General features: G+C 54.0%; 12 protein-coding genes across 12 annotated transcripts; 4 read left to right on the top strand and 8 right to left on the bottom strand.

Annotated features, from left to right (window-relative positions):
* Positions 1 to 246: 246 nt before the first annotated feature.
* Positions 247 to 1,278, bottom strand: OGAPODRAFT_24990 (uncharacterized protein; the record flags this gene model as incomplete). The annotated part of the gene is made up of 1 exon (XM_018355289.1): positions 247 to 1,278. The coding sequence occupies one exon, from the start codon at positions 1,276 to 1,278 to the stop codon at positions 247 to 249; it is 1,032 nt and encodes a 343-aa protein (XP_018210244.1).
* Positions 1,279 to 1,691: 413 nt separating this feature from the next.
* Positions 1,692 to 3,227, bottom strand: OGAPODRAFT_95098 (uncharacterized protein). Its single transcript, XM_018357681.1, has one exon. It carries the CDS (start codon positions 2,508 to 2,510, stop codon positions 1,974 to 1,976), a length of 537 nt encoding a protein of 178 aa, XP_018210243.1. The 5' UTR covers positions 2,511 to 3,227; the 3' UTR covers positions 1,692 to 1,973.
* On the bottom strand, positions 1,692 to 3,313 carry OGAPODRAFT_95097 (uncharacterized protein; the record flags this gene model as incomplete). The annotated part of the gene is made up of 1 exon (XM_018357680.1): positions 1,692 to 3,313. One exon carries the CDS (start codon positions 3,311 to 3,313, stop codon positions 2,624 to 2,626), a length of 690 nt encoding a protein of 229 aa, XP_018210242.1. The 3' UTR covers positions 1,692 to 2,623.
* Positions 3,314 to 3,443: 130 nt separating this feature from the next.
* On the top strand, positions 3,444 to 4,668 carry OGAPODRAFT_77440 (uncharacterized protein; the record flags this gene model as incomplete). The annotated part of the gene is made up of 1 exon (XM_018356330.1): positions 3,444 to 4,668. One exon carries the CDS (start codon positions 3,444 to 3,446, stop codon positions 4,593 to 4,595), a length of 1,152 nt encoding a protein of 383 aa, XP_018210241.1. The 3' UTR covers positions 4,596 to 4,668.
* Positions 4,669 to 4,988: 320 nt separating this feature from the next.
* On the top strand, positions 4,989 to 6,485 carry OGAPODRAFT_50694 (uncharacterized protein; the record flags this gene model as incomplete). Its single annotated transcript, XM_018355674.1, has 1 exon — positions 4,989 to 6,485. One exon carries the CDS (start codon positions 4,989 to 4,991, stop codon positions 6,483 to 6,485), a length of 1,497 nt encoding a protein of 498 aa, XP_018210240.1.
* Positions 6,486 to 6,741: 256 nt separating this feature from the next.
* Positions 6,742 to 7,255, top strand: OGAPODRAFT_17019 (uncharacterized protein). Its single transcript, XM_018354825.1, has one exon. The coding sequence runs from the start codon at positions 6,778 to 6,780 to the stop codon at positions 7,249 to 7,251; it is 474 nt and encodes a 157-aa protein (XP_018210239.1). The 5' UTR covers positions 6,742 to 6,777; the 3' UTR covers positions 7,252 to 7,255.
* Positions 7,232 to 9,237, bottom strand: OGAPODRAFT_17018 (uncharacterized protein). The gene has a single exon (XM_018354824.1). It carries the CDS (start codon positions 9,137 to 9,139, stop codon positions 7,949 to 7,951), a length of 1,191 nt encoding a protein of 396 aa, XP_018210237.1. The 5' UTR covers positions 9,140 to 9,237; the 3' UTR covers positions 7,232 to 7,948.
* Positions 7,348 to 7,812, bottom strand: OGAPODRAFT_36181 (uncharacterized protein; the record flags this gene model as incomplete). Its single annotated transcript, XM_018355318.1, has 1 exon — positions 7,348 to 7,812. A coding segment is annotated over one exon (465 nt), but the record flags the coding sequence as incomplete, so codon positions are not given.
* Positions 9,238 to 9,819: 582 nt separating the features above from the next.
* OGAPODRAFT_17017 (uncharacterized protein) lies at positions 9,820 to 12,188 on the bottom strand. The gene has a single exon (XM_018354823.1). It carries the CDS (start codon positions 12,077 to 12,079, stop codon positions 10,646 to 10,648), a length of 1,434 nt encoding a protein of 477 aa, XP_018210235.1. The 5' UTR covers positions 12,080 to 12,188; the 3' UTR covers positions 9,820 to 10,645.
* Positions 9,820 to 12,188, top strand: OGAPODRAFT_89640 (uncharacterized protein). Its single transcript, XM_018356940.1, has one exon. It carries the CDS (start codon positions 9,885 to 9,887, stop codon positions 10,647 to 10,649), a length of 765 nt encoding a protein of 254 aa, XP_018210236.1. The 5' UTR covers positions 9,820 to 9,884; the 3' UTR covers positions 10,650 to 12,188.
* A 67-nt stretch (positions 12,189 to 12,255) lies between these two features.
* OGAPODRAFT_17016 (uncharacterized protein) lies at positions 12,256 to 13,193 on the bottom strand. Its single transcript, XM_018354822.1, has one exon. The coding sequence runs from the start codon at positions 13,159 to 13,161 to the stop codon at positions 12,319 to 12,321; it is 843 nt and encodes a 280-aa protein (XP_018210234.1). The 5' UTR covers positions 13,162 to 13,193; the 3' UTR covers positions 12,256 to 12,318.
* Positions 13,194 to 13,301: 108 nt separating this feature from the next.
* OGAPODRAFT_17014 (uncharacterized protein) lies at positions 13,302 to 14,989 on the bottom strand. The gene is made up of 3 exons (XM_018354821.1): positions 14,959 to 14,989; positions 14,592 to 14,605; positions 13,302 to 14,501 (listed from the first exon to the last, which is right to left on the bottom strand). Exons 1-3 carry the CDS (start codon positions 14,966 to 14,968, stop codon positions 13,395 to 13,397), a joined length of 1,131 nt encoding a protein of 376 aa, XP_018210233.1. The 5' UTR covers positions 14,969 to 14,989; the 3' UTR covers positions 13,302 to 13,394.
* Positions 14,990 to 15,003: the final 14 nt, after the last annotated feature.

The following is a 15,003-nucleotide window of genomic DNA, read 5'->3' as shown; positions in this document are numbered from 1 at the left end:
ATTGCTAGCAATGGGTGAAGAAACAAGGAATGTTGATGATTTGTCTTTTTGCCGTAAATTCCTGATATTACAGCCGGGCCGGGTAAAATAAAAAGAGAGAGAAAGACAGACAGGTATTTTTAATATTGGGATATTTATTCATAACGCCTAGGAATTTTGTAGTATCATTAATAAGTATGGATACATTATATGCTATGCCGAAAAATAGGACGAGAGAACCAAAAGGGAGAAAACTGGTCAGCGAGTTTAGCACGAGACCAAGTCAACAATGTTGAGGTGAACAGGCTCACACTGTCCTCCAATGGACTCGTCGTACAGGTTGTAGAAGTTGCCCGACAAGCATTGGTAGAAAGTGGTGGTGTTACCGATGGCAAGGTAACCTTCTGGGGAGATAGCCCAACCAGCAGCGTAGATAGCACCTGCTTGTGGTGGAGGACCGTCGAATTGGAATTGTCTGTTAGCGACGATCGATCCGATTCTTCCCTTGGAGTCAGTCAAGATACCGTCCTTAAGGACCATGGCAAGAGCCTCGTCGCTCTTGCAGGAGGTTGGGATAGAGGACGAGTCGCCAGCAGCGGCAGTGCTGGAGGCCTGGACCTGGCCGTCGGTGATTTGGGAAGCCACGGAGGAGGTGCCTGTGGTAGCTTGGACCTGGCCGTCACCTATCTGTGAAACAACGCTCTTGTGGGCGGAGGTAGCGGTGGTTGCCTGGATCTGGCCGTCACCAATCTGTGAAACAACGTTTGCGGTAGTCTCAGCGGCCTTGGAGGTTGCGGTGGTAGCTTGAATCTGGCCGTCACCGATCTGTGTCACGACGGCAGCAGTTTCAGGAGTGGCGGTGGTGGCTTGGATCTGGCCGTCACCGATTTGAGAAACCACGGCAGCGGTGGTTTTCGAGGTCGTCTTAGGAGTGGCGGTGGTGGCTTGAATCTGGCCATCCCCAATTTGGGAAACCACAGGAGCGGTGGTTTTCGAGGTCGTCTTGGCAGTGGCGGTGGTGGCTTGAATCTGGCCGTCACCGATTTGAGAGACAACAGCAGCAGTGGTTGCCGTAGCAGTAGTAGCCTGGACTTGGCCATCACCGATCTGGGTAACGACGTCTCTCTTGGCCTTTGCCCCGGAGGTACTGGTGACCTTGTTGATAGCAATACCGAAGGTCTTGGTGTAGTCAGTGGTTGCACTCTCAAGGGTAGCAGAAGGGGTCAAGGTGGACCATGGTTCAGATGGAACGTAAGCAGCGATAGCACCCGCAGCGAAGATGGCAGCAGAGAATTTCATGTTTGAAAGCTGGTTTTTGGGTAGAGGAACTCATTAGTATTTATAGCGCCCCGAAGAGCTAAAAATAGAGATCAATCATCATGCACATAATTCTAGTAAATTTTTAGTGATTCCGACGCCAGCAGCGCACGACCAATTTTCCAAGAAAAGCCTCGCTTCGGCATAGAAATCAGATTTTGCGCGTATGTGCCCGCACTGAAATTGGATTCGGGAGAGTCTCGGCATGAGAATGTTTTACTGTTGCTCACCTCCAAGGTGATGGGCAGATCTCGTGTGACCAGAGATCGATCTGAGCGCAAGCCAACACTGAACGCGGTGCGTCGTGGCTTGATCTGTTTACCAAGCCCAGTGGGCTATTTCCCACTCTGGTATAAATGGGCTTTGTTTCTATGCCCTTTTCGTCTAAATTAGCCCATTTTTGGATAAATTAAATCTAATAAATACTAAATTAAGAAAAAATACCACATTTGGCTATGTGTTTTGGTGCTTTTTCTGATGGCGCGATCAAATGCTGGTTACACTTTATTCGCGCGCAACCTCGCGACCCAGCCCCCTCGTATCTCGGTCCGGCAACGGCGATCTCCACGAATCGAGCCCCAAATAAACAGTAATCTGATTTATATATCAACATGTACTCGACGGTACTCTGCGGCACTACACGTTGAACGGGTCTTCCGGAGCCGAGCACCATTCCGTTAGCTCCAGATTATTCTTTCGACAACCTTGCCCTCGGGGATGGCGAGCGGCTCGAATTCTCGGCAATTGACCCGTTCCACAACCTCCAGGAATTCTGAAAACCCCCCACGCACGTACTCCAGCACGCCCGCCTGCTCAAACGCCTCGGCAATCTCGAGCTGGTGGTTGTCTGCCAGTGCCGTATTGATCAGCACGACAAGTTTTTTGTTGCATCGTAACGTGTCCAGCACGGACCCGGTGCCCCCGTGAGAAATCACCAGATCGCTCTGCGCGGTATAGTTCTTCACAATTTCTGGGTCGAACGCGAGCAATTGCACCTCGAGCCGATTCACCGTGAACACGTTGTCGCGCACGGTATACTCGGACGTCAGTTTCTCCACCAATTCTCTGCCGGCGGCGCTTTTACCGTATTGCACCACCAGCCGATCGTATCCCAGTCGTAGTACGAGCGCAAAGAACCTTTTGTCCAGAACGTACTGGACGAGCCGGTCGAAACAGACGGTCGCTCCACAGGTGGCAAGAATCTGGCGAACCATAAGAAAATTCCACAGCCCGATTTGTGACTTTTTTTTTGGCACACCCACACTACGTCGGGCAGTTTGTGTGGGGGAGGCGGGCAGCAACTACTGGTGGTCCATGCCCTCTATAGTTATCCATTATACGAATACGTGCTCAACACCTCGCCCTCTTGGAGCTTGCACTCCCAGCGTGACAGCGCTGGGTGCACAAGTACAGGCCGCCGCGGAGCCTCTGCCGGCTCAGGCTCCTCGTCGCCGTACTCCTTGCCCTCCAGGTTCTTGAGATTGCGCACCTTGTCGGCCCGCTTGAGCAATAACTTATTTAATGTGTCCTGTTTCTCCATTTCCAGCCGTTTCATCGTGAAGTTCTTGCGCTTGCGTGCGTTCTCGAGCCGACGCAATTGCAGCTCCTCCTCTGTAAACTGTTTTTTCTTGCTGCGTTCGTTGGTCAGCTCCAGCAGCTCGCTGCTGCCCTGGCGCTCGCTGTCTTCCTCGGCAGCCTCCATGTATTTCGCCCGCTGCCGTTCGGTCATCCGCGCAAGGTCCGTGGGCGGGCTCGACCCGTCAGCAGACTCGTCCAGGTCCTCGGAATACGGCAATTCGTCCTCGGTCGGCTCTCTGTAGGTGCGTGGCGCGGCCCGTCGCCGCTTGCCCACCTCCTGCACCACGGCCTCCTCGATCAGCGGGCGCCCACGCCGTTTCGGGATCACCTCTTCCTCGTCCTCGTCCTGGCCATATTCCTCGTACTCCTCTTCGCTCTCGAGCTCGTAGTCCTCCTCGCTGTCCAGCAGCTCGTCGCTCTCGTAGTCCGATTTTGCCATTTTTTTGGAATAAATAATTTTTCGCATAACTCGCACGCACTTTATGCCATTTGTTTACAGCATCAAGCAATTTTTTGCACTTTCTTAATTGTCAGATTATCCTTTTCAGGCTGATAAGATCTGGGGAAATATGTCCACACAGACCGACGCGCGTATCGCCTCCCTCGCCAACGAGTCCCAGCAGCAAGGCCACCCAATAACTCTGGCCGACGTCGACGATCAGCTGCGCTCGCTTCAACACCACCAATTGCCCTCTGTCTCCTCCCAGCAGTACTACGGCCAGCAGTACTACCCTTACATTCCAGAAAACCAGCTCGACGCCGAGACACGGGCTGATGGCGGCAGCGGGAGCCAGAAACGGGCACGCACGCCCAGCTCGCCGGATATGGTGAAAAAATGCTCGCGGTGCCGGGTCAAACGGCTGAACGAGGACCCCGAGATGCTTGTTCGGTACCAGACGTGTGTAAATTGCCGCAACAAGCGCAAGGTGAAGGAGAAAAAAGTGCGGTCGCTATCCAAGCTGCCGAACCTATCGGATGACTGGGCGCAGTACCAGCACAAGGTGTCTCTCAACACGCAGATCGACCTGTACCAGCACAACTACAGAAACTACACCGACAAAGAGCTGTTCCCGCGGTACCGCCGAGAAGAGCTGACCGAGGAGATTGTCAAGGAGATGTCGGAGTTGGTGGTAAACCACTACATTGCGCCGCTACAGATGCTGACGGGATTTAAGTTTGCAATCCGTGACCACCACAAGCCGAACCTGGCGGACCCGAACCCGAACAAGAGCAAGAAAATTACGTGGATGTACATCTGCTCGCAGGACAAGTACCGGCAGCGGAAGAGCCGGAGCGAGAACAAGCGGCAGGTGGTGAACAAGCTGAAAACGGAGGAGTGCGACTCCAAGATCACTCTCAACTACGACCTGGTGACCGGCGTGGTGCAGCTGAGCTACAACCACAAGCATCATTCGCCGCTGAACTGCAAGAAGGACGGATCCGAGGAGCTGCAGTTCCAGCTGGGCGACGTGCAGAACAGGCGGAAATACCACGAGCTGCAGCCCAAGGAGAGCGATGTGAACGAGCTGAGCAAGCTGCTGAAGCAGGAGCCACTGGACACGAACGAGATCGTCGAGCTGGCGACGCGCGCCGCACAGACCGACGCGGGCAGCCAGCAGGGCCAGGAACAGCTGTACGACATTGCGCTGCTGCAGCAGCACCAACAGCTGCAATACCACCAGTACCGGGGCGACGAGAACGTGGACGAGATGCTGCGGTGAACTAAAAATCGGGCAAATCATATTTCAGGTTTGTTTGCCGATGCGGACACGGACAAGTACGTAGGTGCAATAGAAGACTCGGTGACGTAAACGGAAGGAAGGGGTGAAGTCCGAGAAGGCCTGCACCCCACCGCGGGGTGCAGCTTGCTCCTGCTTCACCCGGGGCGCACATTGCAGCATTCCCCCATCCGGCCTGGGCCTAAAGGTCTAGTCCCAAACAAGGCAAGACCTTATTGGTTGTTGGGCGACATAATTAGTAATGCGCCCCGCAATCCGACAACAGTACACGACGAATACGCAACTCCTAAAATTTCTGGACGAACGGCGTTTTTCGTATATAACCACACCAGTTCCACCATGAGGGTGTTATCTTTCGTCCGACGTTTACACGCAATGGCCCACGTTCAAAAGCTTACTTTTCCCGTCATCAATAAATCGTACGAACAGCCTACCGGCCTGTTCATCAACAACGAGTTCGTTGCTGCTAAGTCCGGTAAAACTTTCAAGGTCAGCTCTCCGCTGAACGAGGAGCACTTGTGCGACGTCCAAATGGCCGATGCCGAGGACGTTGACATTGCTGTCCAGGCCGCCTACAAGGCGTTCAAGCAGTGGAAATTTACCGAGGGATCGGAGAGAGCCAAGCTGCTCAACAAGCTCGCGGATCTCATCGAGCGCGACAGAGAGCTGCTGAGCCAGATCGAGTCGCTCGACAACGGAAAGTCGCTGTTGTGCTCTTCGTTCGACCTCGGCATTGTTATCAGCACCCTCAGATACTGCGCGGGCTTCTGCGACAAGAAGGACGGCCGTCTCGTCGACACGGGGTTCACCCACATGAGTTACACGAAAAGGGAACCACTAGGGGTGTGTGGCGCTATCACCCCATGGAACTTCCCCCTCATGATGTTTGCGTGGAAAATCGGCCCGGCACTGGCCACAGGTAACGTTGTTGTTCTCAAGCCAGCTAGCGCCACTCCATTGTCCAACCTGTATGTCTGCAAGCTGATCAAAGAGGCCGGATTCCCCGCCGGTGTCGTCAACGTCATCCCTGGCAGCGGCAGAGGCTGCGGTAACGCCATTCTGCACCACCCTCTCGTGAAAAAAGTCGCCTTCACCGGCTCCACTTCTGTCGGCCAGGGTGTCATGGCCGAAGCCGCTAAAACGATCAAGAAGGTCACTCTCGAGCTCGGCGGAAAGTCGCCAAATATCGTCTTTGAGGACTGTAACACCGAGGAGACCATCCAGAACCTCATCACGGGTATTTTCTTCAACGGCGGAGAGGTGTGCTGCGCCGGTTCCAGAATCTACATCCAGGCCACCAACCCAGAGTGGTACAACAGTTTCCTGCAAAAATTCAAGGCTGCGGTCGAGAAGCTCAAGGTCGGCAACGCGTTCGAAGAGGGCGTTTTCCAAGGTGCACAGTCCACCCCAGACCAGTTCGAGGAGGTGCTCAAGTACATTGAGATCGGAAAGAAGACCAGTCTCAAGCTGCTCACCGGAGGCAACAGAATCGGCTCCAAGGGCTACTTTGTCGAACCTACCGTGTTCTACGACGTTCCGCAGGACAGCCAGCTGACCCAGGAGGAGATTTTCGGTCCGGTGGCCGTTGTTCTGCCATTCAAGAGCATCGACGAGGTCATTGAGAAGGCCAACGACTCCGAGTTCGGTCTGGGCTCTGGTGTGCACACTGAGGACATCAACAAGGCCATCTACGTCTCCGACAGACTCGAGGCTGGTTCTGTGTGGATCAACACCTACAACGACTTCCACGCCGCCGTGCCATTTGGTGGCTACAAGCAGAGTGGTATAGGCAGAGAGATGGGCACGGAGGTCTTCGAGAGCTACACCCAGGTCAAGGCTGTGAGAGCCAAGATCAGAACTCCTGTGTTGTAATTGGCAGGCCACGAAAGGCTACAATTTCACGAAAAGATTATGTACATGTGGTGAATGAGAAAATTCGTACAGAAAAATAAATAAATTTATTCGGTTTAATTAAATGGTCCAGCAGCTCTCTCTGTATTCGGCGACTAGCTCCGCAGACGTGCTGCTCATCACTCTGGAGTCTCTCACCGGGATGCGGCCCCAGCCAATGGAGCAGCACACGGTGGTTCTGCGGCCCAAGTTCCCGTTTAGGCCCGAGCAGAAAGCCGGCAAAATTAACCAGATCGAGTTGTACCGCGTCCGCATGACTCGAAAGGGCGGCGCAGACGACCACGAGCTCATGTCCAACCTCCAGAGCCCGCGCTGGAATAATTGCATATGGACGCTGCAAATCGCCGACATTCCTGCCGCAGGAAAACGCCCTGTCCTGGTGCAGAACCTGTACGAGACCACCATCGTGCAGGCCGACGACATTCTGGGCTACATGGACGAGCTCGGATACATGCCCGAGACAGAGTACTGGGTGCGCGGTGTGCGGTTCTTCTACAACGACGTCATCATCGAGGTGTTCAGGGTCTACCACTGGAAAGAGCAGCAGGAGCTGCTGGATCCTAAATACCAGGTGCGGTGTCTGGTTAACGTAGCGCGACTCAACGACTTGGACAGTGTTGCTCGCGGCACGAAACAGCTCGAGGCACTGAAAACCGAGCTTTCGGGCCTGATAGAGCTCGACCTGTACGAAAGAACGAGTCTCGATGGCCGCTTTAATTGGAATTAATTCATCGCACGTCTATATGACCAATTTTCTCTCGTAGCGACGCAGACCTTTGGTTTCACAGTCCATCTCTGCGTCGTCGCCGGCAGCGCCCTGCTGCACCTCCATGAGACGCCAGAAATGCTTTTCGCTCACGGGTGTCACGCTCAGACGGCCGCGTTTCAGCAGATACATGTCCTCGAGGCCTTTGGTCGCGCGCAGCTCCCCAAGACTTAGCTTCCTGTTGAGTAAGCACACAAACGTCACCGCGGGACACCACCACCGGGGCTGGTCCCGTGTTGCCTTGGGGTCGTACGAGGGCGAGTTTGGGTCGAACTGCGACTCGTCCGGCTTGGCTGTCTCGGCAACTCTGCAGATTCCGACAATCCCTGGGTTCTTGCAATTCGAGTGGTAGAAGAGGCAGATGTCGTCCTTGGCCATCTGGATGAGATAGTTGCGCGCCTCCCAGTTGCGCACGCCGTCCCATGACTCGCTCTCGACGTTGGCCAGGTCGGCGATCGAAAACTTGACTGTCTTGCCCGTTTTGGCGTCTACTCGAGGCATTGGCTCGCTCTTGACCAGCCAGTATCGCCGGCCGCGCGTGTCGGGCGCAAAGACAGGCGGCTTGCCTGGAGCCGGCGGCACCTGGCGGGCCACATTTTTAGGCTGCCGTTTCAATTCGCGTTTCATGAAAATTTAACATTTTCTCCGGGCTGTGCACTCACAAATATACCTCCTCTTCGTCACTCACATACGTCTTGAAGTGGTTGGACGAGCGCACGTTCTCGTATCCCTCGTTTAGGTCGTCAAAGTCCTCAAAGTCCTCGTACTCTTCGGCTTCCTGCGATGGCTTCTGCGCCTCATTGGAAGACTCCGGGGCAGACGTTGGCGCAGAGGAGCTGGCCGGCTTGAGCAGGCTCAGCAGCTCCTGCGATCCAGAAGAGCCCGACTGTGTGGGTGGCACGATGGCGTCTAGAAGTCCCTTGCTGGGGTCGCGTGGCTCTTCTTTCCGATTTAATATTCCCAGCAGAACCGAGGCAGAGGGGGAAGCAGAGGCCTGTGCCGGCTGCTCGGGCTGGGCAGGCTTTTTCAGCATGTCCAGCAGCTCTGCCGAGCCGTTTGCGCCGTTTGCGCCGTTCTGGTTCGCCGGCTTGTGTTTCAACAGGTCCAGCAGCTGCTTCGAATCGTCCTTTGGTTGCGGCTCCGGCTTCTTCAGGATGTTTAAGAGCTCCGAGCTGCCATTCGTTGTAGGACTTTGCTTTTGCTGCAGCAGGTTCAACAGACTGGCTCCGGGCTTCTCGGAGCTCTCCTGCTCCTTCGGCCGCTTCAAAATCGTCACCTTACGCGGGACCTGTGCAGGCTCTTCAGCGTCGTACTTGTCAAACAGATTCTGCAAGAAGCTCCCGCGCGGCTTGTGCGCTTCCTCTGTCTCGTCCTTTTTCTCTGGACGTTTCAAAATGCTGAGCAGCTCCTTGCTATTACTCTCTCCAGATCGTCTGTTTGCCAGCGCCATGTGTGGCTTGTCCAGGGACGAAGGCGGAGGCGCAAAGAGCTCGTTTTTCTGGTCGCTACGCGGCACAGACATGGCAGGCGGAGGCGGGAAGGGGAACCGCGGCAGCATGTGCGGAGCCATCATGAACGGCATAGGGAACGGCATAGGGAACGGAGCCAGAGGCATAGGCAGCGGCATATGGTGGCCCGGCATCGGCATAGAAGGTGGCTGTAGGTTTGGAGGCTGCTTGCCTGCAGAAACCTGCTGCAACATGTTGAGCAGGTCTCTTCCCGGGTCGGACTTTTCCTGCGGCTGGCCAACACCCAGAATCTTCTTGAGCTGGATCGTGGCCTGTTTTTTGAGTTCCTCCTCTGTCTGCTGGTACTTTTTCTTGTTGATGAAGTTCTGCAACTGCTTCATCATCGAGCTCACCAGGAATAAATTATTCTTGCCCTGCTTCGACAACGACTTGATGTCCTTCCACGCGATAGCGCAGATTTCGTTGCGAACACGCGGCTCGAACTTGGTGCTTTCTGGCACGCCCGCCAAAATGTATATTTTGTAGTTTTTCCCCTGAATGGTGCGCTCTATGTACTCGTCCTCGTCAATGTACTCTCTGCCATCAAATCCAGTTTCCTCTTCCAGCTCGCGCAATGCACAGTCCAAATCGGTCTCGTCCTTCGAGATCTTGCCCCTTGGAAACCCCCACGACGACGACTCGACACCTTTCACGAGCAGAACCTTGTCCAGCTTCTGGTTGAGCACAGCACACCCGCGAACGGGAATCGACGACTTGTACTTGCCGAACTGCGCCAGGGCGTCCTGCGAGTCGCCCCAGCGCCACACAACAGGACACTGCGCTATTATTTTCGCCGTAAACTGCTTCATCTTCATCGGCGGGAGCAATTCGTTGACGACTCTGGCAAAGTCCTGGTAGAACCAGTGTGCCTCCTCTATTTGGAAGAATACCCTCTCAATTGATGACAAGTCTTCTGGCGGACAGTTAATGACAAACCTCACTAGCAGGTCCTCCAAGACCCGCTCCAGAGACTCGTCTGCAAATCCTTTTCGCAGCAAAATCGACATTACAACACTCTCAACTTAAATTTTCTTTTACTATTTTTTTTTCAATTTGCCAGAATTCCTGGCGGTGGACACACAGACGATGAACAGGCCAGTAGACCCGAAAATACAAATGCAGGTGGATCCCAACGAGGATACCGAATGGAATGACATTCTGCGTGCCCACGGCATCATCCCTGAGAAAGAGAAGGACCCCACGGAACAGCTCGAGGAGGCCCTGGCAGAGGCCGTGCAGAAACAGCACGAGAACAGGCTCGAGAACAAAACGCTCGATGAGCTCGATGAGCTGGAAGATGACGAGGACGAGGAGTTCCTCCAGCAGTACAAACAGAAACGCATCGCTGAGATGAACAAGCTTGCGGCCCGCGCCAAGTACGGCACGGTGTACCCGATCACAAAGCCAGAGTACAAGCAACAGGTGACCGACGCGTCGCAGGACTGCTTTGTCGTGGTCCACATGTCGCTCCAGAGCGCGTTGCAGTCCCGGCTGCTGGCGAGCTTGCTTGCCCAGCTCGCGCCCCGGCTGCCCGATGTGAAGTTTGTCGACATTCCTGCTGATCGCGCGGTCGAAAACTACCCCGAGGCCAACTGCCCAACACTGCTTGTCTACCACAAGGGCGACGTTGTCAAACAGGCCGTCACGCTCGCCCAACTCGGCGGCAACCAGACGAAACTTGCTGATCTGGAATCGTGGCTGTGCAGCACGGGCGCGGTGGCTGAAACAGACTCCCGGCTCTCGATCAACACGCTAGATGAAGATTTGCAAGAGTCGCGCCAGACGCGGTTTGTCAAGAAGTCGCTGCGAGGCTCAAACTTATCCGACGACGATGATGACTTTTTCGACTAGGCCATTTCGTGGACTATGTAATAGAGCAGATAAGCACGCGAGTTGAGAACGTCCTGTTGAGACACTTTGGTCACCGTAGCATCGTTGAACATGAACCACGCCCCGGACCGCGCCTTCACCATGCAGATGTAGTGGCCGGTGCTGGCAGACCCGATGTGGCACACCACGGCAAACAGTTCGTACAGGTTCTGGCCGTAATGCGGCTCGCTGCTGGCCAGCACATAGTCGGACATGTTGAGGAAAAGCGGGATTTGCACGTGTGTGTCTAGCTTGGTGGACGTTGCGAGATGGTCGAACCGTTTGAGCTGGATGCCGAGTGTGCGAGGCAGCTTCTTTATTTTGAGCTGTTTGTTCACTTTTGTCTGTTTCTGGCACGAGGAGCAGCTGTAAGTGGCGTCCAGCTGCTCTGGTTTGGTGAAGACGTCCAAACAGGCTTCCAGACTCGGGATGGCGGTCTTGGAGCCGTCGGCGTGCTTTTCCTGGATCTCCAGCGACAGATCGAGCATGGGGTCGACGGTGACGGTTGTGTTCCGGCAATTCTTGCACCTGATGGAGGACTGCAGTTCGCCGGCAAAAGTGCGGTGGATAATGCAGTTGCACGAGCCGAGCGCCGGGGACTGGTTGTCGCCCGGGACCGGGGTGTGTTCTTTATACGATTTGGATTTCTTGGTGTCGTTCTTATGCAGCTGGTGGAGCAGAAACTGCCAGAACTCGTGTGCGTCCTGCTCGGAGTACCCTGCCAGTGACCGTTTCACTTTCCAAGCGGCCGTGAGCAGCGACACGGGGCCGTAGCCTGCAGCACTGGGCGACGAATAAAAGTCCTGGAAAATGTCTGCCACAGAGCACGAGAGACACTCTGCGCCCATCTTTTTGCAGTCGTTGTGGCTTCCAGCTAGGAAATAGTCTCTGATGAACGGGTTGTGGATAAGCGTTTGTAGAACAGAGCTCATGAAACAGGTAGATCCCATGTTCACAAAGCCTTTGAGCCCCGTGGAGGCGCGATAACACGGCGCACGCGACCCAGAGACGATCTGTCGCTGTTTTTCCGCGTCGTGCTCGTGCTGGAAGATGGGCATCCCGGGGAAGTTTGCAACCGTTCTCGAGTGGATGATCTGATGAATCCTGATGCGCTCGAGCGACGGATCGCTCACAAAACTCTCGCACAGCCAGCAAATGAGGTCGCCAGTGTGCGGATTGATGCCAAATGCGTGGTTGTGGGCGCTGGCGTGCTCGCTCGCATGGCGGTGTCTATAGCACCCGACAAACGAGCATTCCAAACACATGAAAACGTTGGACACAGCCTGGCAGCTCGTGCAGCGAACGATCCGCGACCGTAGCCGGACCAGATCCTCGTGCTGGACCTTGCTGCCGTCCTGGGCAAGATACGATCTGTCCTCGTGGATAGGCCTTGCCAAGAGGCAGATTTTCATGGCGGTGTTGTATGTTTTCAGCACGGCCTCGCCGTCGGCCGACGCCAGCACCTGCGACAGGTGTGTGCACGGCGGGAAAGACACGTACGTGCTGGGATCCTCGTTCGAGGGAATGTTGAGGTACGATACCATGGAGACAAGAGAATTAAATCTGTTTCGACTTTACGGCCTGAGGGTGTTGGTGCGAGGTGTAGTTACACAGACTACGTAGTGCGGTCCCGTATGGTTGCTGCGTGGTGTCACTTTCTTGGCAGCTGGATCTTGGCCAGATAGTGGATGAGGGTCTGACGCAGAGCAAACACCGTGTTTCTCAAAGCTGGCGGGACCACCGGCAACGAGAGCGTCTGGACGATGCGCGCATCGTACTGCGTCACCAAAGCCCGCGTGTACTTCGACTGGTCGAATCTGAGCTTGTTGAACACCACCACGACAGCCAGCAGCACCATTGTCTGCAGATTTCGCACAAAGTACGCTGGACGCAGCAGTTGCAAGAAAATCACCATCTTCACCAGCGGGAGCACGTACGCCGTGACAAGCAGCACCTCCATGTGTGCTGCGACGAGAAGCGACTGCTCGTGGTACGTCTTGAGAAAGTGGCCTATTGTGGCCTTGTAGCGGGCTTTTTGTTCTTTGGTGAGGACAGGCACAAAGCCAATAACGTTCGTGTTCACGTAGCTCAAGCAGTGGAAAAACGCAAACACAGCAAACGGATACAGCGTGGAGGAGTTTCCGTTGCGCGCGGAAAAGACCCGGAACACCAACGCCAGAAGCAGATACTGGACGTTGTCGTCTTTCAGCAGGGTCAAGGGCTGGGAGAAAATCAGCGAGACCGGCCTTGCGCGGTAGGTCTGTCGCACCACAATTAGATAGGTGACAATGGTGGAGGAGATGGAGTAATTGTAGTATTTGAGAGCAGCTGGCGAATGGGGGCCTCTAAAAGTGGCCGCCACAGTGTGCAGGATAAGACACGTGAGAGAGGCGAGATGGGACAGAAACCAGTAGAACTGAGGCGTTCTGGCAAGTTGAAACGTCTGTCGGTAAGCAATCTGCCAAGGAGAAGCGACGGCAACCTTGTCTGACATGGGCAATTAGTCGAAATCGTAAAAGAAGTCGTGGTGAGGCTTTGGGTGGAAAAAACAATAAGAGCACGAGATAAGCGAGTCGCCTAAAAAATTTTTTTCTGGAGAAACTACGGACGATCGACGCACAAGGGAAGGGTGTAAGAGAGGACAGATCAAATCTTTTTTGATTCTATACTAAGTGGAGAAGCAGCACTCCTTATACAAAAACAGGCGCAAGAATAGACCCGACAGAATCAGAAACACTTGTGGTGGACAATGGATGGTCCGGACTCGTCGTATTCTTGCTTGGAAATCCACATCTGTTGGAAAGTGGACAAGGAGGCCAAGATGGAACCACCGATCCAAACAGAGTACTTTCTCTCCGGTGGAGCAATGATCTTGACCTTCATCGAAGATGGTGCCAAGGCAGTGATCTCCTTTTGCATTCTCTCAGCAATACCTGGGAACATGGTAGTACCACCAGACATGACAATGTTACCGTACAGCTCCTTTCTAACATCGACATCACACTTGATGATGGAGTTGTAAGTGGTTTGGTCAATACCAGCGGCTTCCAGTCCAAGCGGACCTGGGTGGAACAGAACTTCTGGGGCTCTGAATCTCTCATTACCGATGGTGATCACCTGTCCATCAGGCAACTCATAGGACTTCTCGATAGCAGAAGACTGGGAAGAAGTCTGCAGCTCCTGGTCAAAGTCAAGAGCCACGTAACAGAGCTTCTCCTTGATGTCTCTGACAATTTCTCTTTCGGCAGTGGTGGAGAACGTGTAACCTCTCTCAGAAAGAATCTTCATCAAGTAGTCAGTCAAGTCTCTACCGGCCAAGTCGATTCTCAAAATGGCGTGTGGGAGAGAGAAACCAGCATAGATTGGAACAACGTGCGTAACACCGTCACCAGAGTCCAAGACAATACCGGTCGTTCTACCAGACGAGTACAACGACAGCACAGCCTGGATCGAAACGTAGAATGCTGGCACGTTGAACGTCTCGAACAAAATCTGGGTCATCTTTTCTCTGTTGGACTTAGGGTTCATTGGAGCCTCAGTCAGCAAAACTGGGTGCTCTTCTGGCGCAACTCTCAACTCGTTGTAGAAAGTGTGGTGCCAGATCTTCTCCATGTCGTCCCAGTTGGTAACGATACCGTGCTCAATTGGGTATCTCAGAGTCAAGATACCTCTCTTGGATTGGGCCTCGTCTCCAACGTAGGAGTCCTTTTGACCCATACCGACCATGATACCCTGGTGTCTAGGTCTTCCGACAATCGAAGGAAACACGGCTCTTGGAGCGTCGTCACCAGCAAAGCCGGCTTTGCACATACCGGATCCGTTATCAATGACCAACTAAATTGTTAGTAACTTTGGGTTCGCATATGCGGTGCGCAACTCGGGCTTAACTTTTCAACCCTCGTATATGGACCGCTTAGTACTTACAGCAGCAACGTCTTCTATAAAAGTGTTAGAAACATGTAAACCGTCGACTTCCGGGCCCCAATCTCCACTTTGCGGCTGGATCGGTCGAGTAAGGGCAACCAAACACGTCTGGTTGTTTTTTTTCGGACTGAGGCGAATTGTGCTGCATTGAAAAAGACAATTATCGTCACCAATACTGCCTTAGCATGCCGCATCCTATCGCTCTGTCCTCCACCTACTCGCAGGCGTGATACCACAACGCCACGCTGACTGTCTGGGCTGCAAGAATCCGCGCTTTGGCATTTGACCTCCAAACAATTTTGGGAATTGCCCGCTCCTTTGCCACTGATCTCAATCGGGCCCGGAACCGAATTTCCTCAGTACTTACCTCCGTCCATTTTGCTATAACTCAATTAAGATGATTCCAACCAAT

This window comes from Ogataea polymorpha (assembly GCF_001664045.1).
Source record: "Ogataea polymorpha strain NCYC 495 leu1.1 chromosome Unknown OGAPOscaffold_5, whole genome shotgun sequence".
NCBI lineage: Eukaryota > Fungi > Ascomycota > Pichiomycetes > Pichiales > Pichiaceae > Ogataea > Ogataea polymorpha.
Note: the sequence above shows the minus strand (reverse complement) of the source record. Positions and strands in the feature narration are given on the sequence as shown.